Genomic DNA, 6,000 nt, shown 5'->3' with positions numbered 1-6,000 from the left:
GATGCCTACTTATCTGAAAAAGACTATCATGTGGTACATACTTTTGTATTGTTGAATTGCGAAGAAGTACTACCTTTTGAAAAGTTCGTTTATACATTTAATTATTTATCTGGAGAGGAACTTCTACCACTTTTAACGCTTTTTTAAATTAATTCATTTACAAGTTTTTTGATATATTGTGCAGGATTTTTGATGAACAAGTATACAACATGTATGGTGACGTAAATGACGAGGAATTGACCAAAATTAAAGAAAAAGGGTTTGCTACGTGGTTAAAAGAATATGTAAGAATTTTTCATCAAATTTCTTATTTATACCCATTTTTAAGATCGATCAAGTATATATTGATATTTAAACAACCTATTTTTTTTTTGTTTTGCAGATTCGAACGTCACACCAGAAGATCATCCATTGTGGTTGCATGAGCTAGTTCAAGGGCCCATTTGTCGTGTTACATGTTGGCCTATATTTTTTACCAGAGGCCAACATTTGTCGTGTTGCATGAGCTAGTTCAAGGGCCCATTTATCGTGTTAAGAGTGTCTAAATATAGAGACAAACTAATTTTATGTATGTACAAATTCATTTTTATGTACATACATAATCAGTTGTTAATGCGTTATTAAAGGTTATGCTATGTTTAAACTACATGTTACAAACATCCCGTAATATACGATTGTAAATCGTATGATATCGGTATACCATATTCGAATGATTTCTACTATTGAACTCCTATATATAGGAGTTTATAAACATGATGTAAGTGTTTGGATGCATCATTTATAGTCCACGCTGGTTATCGTCACGTAACTAGATACATATTCTTACATGTTTAAACATAATCAGTCATGTTAGATGTACTAAATACCATGCCTTATCTATTTACATATGTAAGTAACATGGTTTGTACATACCTCGTGGTTTATGATGTCTAAAACATGTTAACTAAATATGTAAATGGATGGGATCCTTTGTCTTGTGTATTTACATACCCATGTAATGATGACCTACATTATGGATGGTTTGCATAATAGTTACGATTTTAATTTGTATGCTTATATAATAAAATGCTTTATGTATATAACTCTATGACTGACTCAAATATTGTATATATTTGTTCGTATAGATCAAATTACGTATTTTTATATAATTTTATATATGGACACAGACAAGGATTTAAAAACTTGTTTACATGTTATGACTGCCTTTATATATACATGCACTCTATCGTGCAATAGTAATACATGTTTTACAAATGTAATAATATATCACTCTATAGTACCCATAAACCTATAGGGGAGTTAGGAATGCACTCTCAAATTGAGTGCGTCTTACCCCGTACATTTATGATTCCATTATTACCGAATCGACCATGCCCAAACCTCAGCCTGCGCCAGATATCCCTCCACAACCACAAAATCTGCCTCTGCCCACAGATCCGAGCCCTAATACTGCCATCTCCGTGGCTAATCCTTCTCCAGAGGAGAACCCCGCAATTGCTGCAGCTCCCACCGCCGAAACCCTACCCAACTTCCTTCTCCAGGAGGACTTCCCCCCCATTGCCAAGTATGCGTAACGGAGGATCCCCCTCGGTACAATGTCCTTTAGCTTTAACTGAAGCGAAAATATGTCTTCCTACAAACCAGGGGAAGGAAAGCTCTGTTATCCAGCAGAAAACTTTCACCCAACTATGTGCGGTCCCCTCGGAGAGTGGGATCCCGCAACCTTGCCCTCAGGTAGAGAAGCCCCAATTTCCCTGGGCTCAACGCCTCCGAGCAACATCCCGCAACCTCAGCAGACTAGCAACACCAACCTACTCAGTTGATGGTACCCCCAGAATCCGAGTCCCAAGCTCGGTTTTTGTCGAGGCATCTAGAGCCTGGGAAGGATACCTCATTGCTCAGTTCTACGGGATTGCGCCTTCAGCTTCCAAGATCTTCCAATCTCTTAATCCCATCTGGGGAAGAAAGGGAAACATCACAGTAAGGCGTACAGGCGACGCTGGATGCTTGGTATGTATTCCTGACTTAGCAACACGTGAGTGGGTCCTGGAGGTAGGGCTTTGGCGTGTAGCTGATGTAATGTTCACCTTGGTGGAATGGACCCCTGTATCCTCACTCCGCAAACCAGCTCTTAGCTCCGCTCCAATATGGATCACACTCCAAAATATACCGGCTGAAATGTACTCTTTAAAGGGCATCAGCTACATTGCCAGTGACACTGAGAAGATGAGACTAGATCCGTTAACAATCGGAGAAGCAAGAATAAAGGTCGAGGTCCAGCTTGGAGCCGTCCTACCATCCTTGGTTGAGATCGAGGATGACAGAGGTCAGATCATCAAGGTAGAGGTACATTACTCATGGATTCCGCCCCGTTGTTCCAAGTGCAACGAGTTCGGTCACAAGGTAGCACACTGCCTTTCTAAAGGTAACACGCAACTGGGAAAAACTGCTCCCACTGAAAGACCGTCTAAAGTTCAGAGAAGTGAATTGCCAGAGGATACCAGACAACCATTAGACCCCCTGGTTTCTTCTCTTGAGCAGCACATAGCTCAGGAAACCATGCAAACTACCACTCTAGTCCCACCCATTCTTGACCAAACTGCTACATTACCTCACTCCACCCTAGGCCAAACCTCACCAATATCCTCAACCACCCAATCACCTTCACCTACTCCCACCATGCCACCGCTACCTATACCGGCCGAGTCACCAAGCCATACATCAACTCCACCTCCCACAAAAACTTCTATCCTTGTAACTACGCCATCACCCAAAACCTCTGATCAAGGCCTGTCGAGATCTCCAAACCAGGCCAGATTCTCTTTTGAATCAGAAGAGCAGATTGTTCAGGAGGCACAACGCCTCCTACGTTCGCGTTTGGTAATCTGTCCTAAGGACCCTCCTAACCCCAAGGAAGGTAGGAAGGCCCAAAAGGGCAAAGGTCGTGTCAACTAAATAGCCAGGATCCCATGCTTTTTTTGCTTTTGATTTTGTTTGGAACACAAAGGCCAAATGCAGTTGTTTTGTTGGAATGTGCGTGGACTGAATAACACCTCGAAGCAGCGCAATATCAAGTCATGGATTTCATCTCAAGTATATATATATATATATTTTCTTTGTTACAAGAACACCGGAAAACCAATCACTCGTAAATATCTTATATACCGGTTTTGGTATCGTTTATTTTATGGGCCCTTATTGGGCTGAGCCCACTTTGTTAAGTTTGTTCTCTCGTCGGTCAAGATTCTAAAATTCTCATGATGGGCCCTTATTGGGCTGAACCCACTCCGTTAATTATGGATGTTGCGCTCTCTCCGCTTCGGTTTCTCCGAATTCTCCGGTAGAATGCACGGGAATGAATTCACTCGACCCTTATGATTCAGAGGAAATTCAATTCATGGATTTTGGCTACACTGGAATGGGCAGCAAATCTTCCAGTTTCTCCGATCTGGAGCTCGCTTTTCGACATTTGCAGACGAAGCGTTCGTGTGAATTTATCAATGGCAAAGTCACCGGTGAAGTCACCCCAACGCCGCTTCCCATCTAGGGTTTGTCATTCTCCACTCTCTCTCCATCGTCTTTCGGATTTTGATGTCTCGCGTTAAACCTCCAGTCAAGCGTTTCTATTTCCCACTTGATCAGCAAGAGCGGTAGCGGTTTGGTTTTGTTTGGAGACATAAATTGAGACGAAAGTAACTTCAAGAATTTATTGATCCTCATCGGATTTTGCGTTGAAGCGTCTTATTTATGATAGTTGTAACTCACTGTCTCTGTCTGTACCGTAAAACAAAAACAAAAATCCTTAAATGTTGAAGTTGCAGTATAACTTGATGGGTTAACTTTGCATAAACCCACGTGAACTTATGAAAGGAGGAATACTGGAAGTGCTTCTCGTTAATGCTCATGGCATTAAGCACACAAATATTATCGGTAAACTATCTTGAACGAAGAACAATTTCCCCCTGATGTTATTACTTATCGAACTTGTATGTTTTCTTCAAATCTCTTGTTAACAGGAAGGCCGGTGTATTACGTGATCATACAATGTGGGACAAAGGAATGCAGGAGCAAAATTTCAAAAGGTTTGAGTTTGGTCACCTGGGGGCGATTATTGTTTTTCCTAGCAAATGGACGTAAAGAAAGGATTGTGAATTGTAGTGTGTGGTTCTCGTGGAGCAGGTGAATATGACAGCGCGACATGGAACCAAAAGTTTGTGTTTCGGTTCCCCTTATCTCAGTGGAGGAATATGCCCTACATCAAATTCAGAATCATGGACAAGGAGTTCTTCAACGACGGTGGATTTGTTGGTGAAACCATGTAACTGCTTATAGAATGCTCCTAGAATCTTTGAAAAAACTTCAGAGTTTTCTCTGTTTGAAACCTTCTGCACTCCCATGTTAGATATAGTTTTTTAAATATGATTTTCATACCACTTGTGTGTATTTGTGCATCTTCTGAATCAGAATCCATCTTGGTGGGATACTAACTGAAGGAAGCGACAGGGGATACATAGAAGTAATGCCGGCTCCTTACAATGTTGTGCTTGATGATGCTACTTATAAAGGAGAAATTAAAATTGGGTTCAAATTCTTTGCACTTGTAAGTATAACTCTGCATCATGAGTCCCTCCTCCAATGTTCCTATGATTTTAGGTGTGTTAAACAAATTGGAGTCCCTCATGACACCAAGAACATCTTTTCTTAGTGACCCCGGACTTTCGGTTCACCTAATGTGTCAGTTTTAGGTGTTTTAAATATGCCGGAACCCTCATCGGGGAAAATCTAATCTGTGTGAACCAGAGTCTCGGATTCTCCTGTTTTTGGGGCTTTAACATATTACAATGCCGTAAACCATTGAAAATCTGCTCTTTGCAGGAGAAGTTGCAGGGACAACCATGGGAAGCGAACGTAGAAGGAAAAGGCACTAAAGACTCGACAGTTCCACCGATCATGAATATCTGGAAGCTCCCGTTGTTGAAGTTTCTGCTGTATTGCTTCAAGAAATCAGCCAAGTACCGACTCAAGGAGAACTAAGATGATGCTGGTTAGCAACAGAACCCTTTACACGGAAATCAGGTTACAGCTAACATGATCACACCCTTAGCCAACGTATCCTTCTGTTCTGCCCTTTGAAACAAGTTAGAATCGGTAAAATCGCGTTAACTGTATGTTTATGCTGATCGATGTGTGAAGAAAGATCCGGGTAGGGATGGTCATGTTGTAGGATATATTGTCAAGATGCTGAATGAATCTCTATGAGAAATCATCTTAATTTCGGTGGTTTTCCATCGTCTAGGAGCTGTGGCCTTATTTGATTTCTGTGTTTATTGCAGAATATAGGAACATAGGTAGCTGCACGGACGAGGTGTCAATGCAAAAGCTTCACAACCTTAAAGTCCATGGCCACTCTTATTCCCGAAGTCGTCTGCTCAACCTGTTTCTTGCCAACTTCATATATAAACTCAAATCCTTCAAACTTTAACGTTTCTTTATTCAAACAAAATCAGAATTTATTTCCTTTTTGAAAATTGAATCGTATCTGTTACTCGTTTTGTACAAGTTAATGGAGTGCATGCGCACTTTTAAATAGGGAGATTTTCAAAAGAATGTCCATGCGGTTAATGAAATATAAATACACGAGAATACAACAATGAAATATGAAATAATTAGCAAATAGCATTGCTTGATAAACTTGTTTTATAAAAGAATGTAGTGTGTTTATTGGCATGTATCATTAGTTGGCTGGTTGGACAACGGGATACGGCTCGCACGTCTGCATCATGAACTCATTCCCCTCTCATGACATGAAGTCATCATCATGTGCTATTTTAGAGATGGGCATGGGCATGATTGGATTTCATTACTAATAAAAAGTTTCGTCTCTCTCTCTCTCTCGACTGATGCGATCTATTAGCCTCATTTCTATTAAAAAAATGCTGAAAAAAATCATAATATTATATGAGCATCATTGAGGGGCACTTTCTTGGATACTTACTGAGA

The 6,000-nt window shown here is 40.6% G+C and overlaps 1 protein-coding gene across 2 annotated transcripts; it reads left to right on the top strand.

Annotated features, from left to right (window-relative positions):
• The first annotated feature begins 3,658 nt into the window (after window positions 1-3,658).
• On the top strand, window positions 3,659-5,589 carry LOC104801440 (elicitor-responsive protein 3). Of its 2 annotated transcripts, none has more exons than XM_010524716.1 (6): window positions 3,659-3,930; window positions 4,017-4,082; window positions 4,180-4,318; window positions 4,465-4,600; window positions 4,876-5,044; window positions 5,334-5,589. In XM_010524716.1, exons 1-5 carry the CDS (start codon window positions 3,864-3,866, stop codon window positions 5,032-5,034), a joined length of 567 nt encoding a protein of 188 aa, XP_010523018.1. In that variant the 5' UTR covers window positions 3,659-3,863; the 3' UTR covers window positions 5,035-5,044; window positions 5,334-5,589. The 2 variants fall into 2 exon arrangements, with proteins under 2 accessions (XP_010523018.1, XP_010523019.1); XM_010524717.1 differs by having other exon boundaries at window positions 4,876-5,076.
• The last annotated feature ends 411 nt before the right edge of the window (window positions 5,590-6,000 follow it).

This window comes from Tarenaya hassleriana, unplaced genomic scaffold, assembly GCF_000463585.1.
Source record: "Tarenaya hassleriana unplaced genomic scaffold, ASM46358v1 Cleome7, whole genome shotgun sequence".
NCBI lineage: Eukaryota > Viridiplantae > Streptophyta > Magnoliopsida > Brassicales > Cleomaceae > Tarenaya > Tarenaya hassleriana.
The sequence above is the reverse complement of the archived record's forward strand: the minus strand, read 5'-3'. Positions and strand labels throughout refer to the sequence as shown.

Bases quoted from the DNA above. Each gene is read 5' to 3' on its own strand.
- LOC104801440 (XM_010524716.1), top strand. From the start codon at position 3,864: ATGAAAGGAGGAATACTGGAAGTGCTTCTCGTTAATGCTCATGGCATT. The intron at 4,083-4,179 runs GTTTGAGTTTGG...CTCGTGGAGCAG, and splicing joins CAGGAGCAAAATTTCAAAAG to GTGAATATGACAGCGCGACA. The intron at 4,601-4,875 runs GTAAGTATAACT...TGCTCTTTGCAG, and splicing joins GGTTCAAATTCTTTGCACTT to GAGAAGTTGCAGGGACAACC.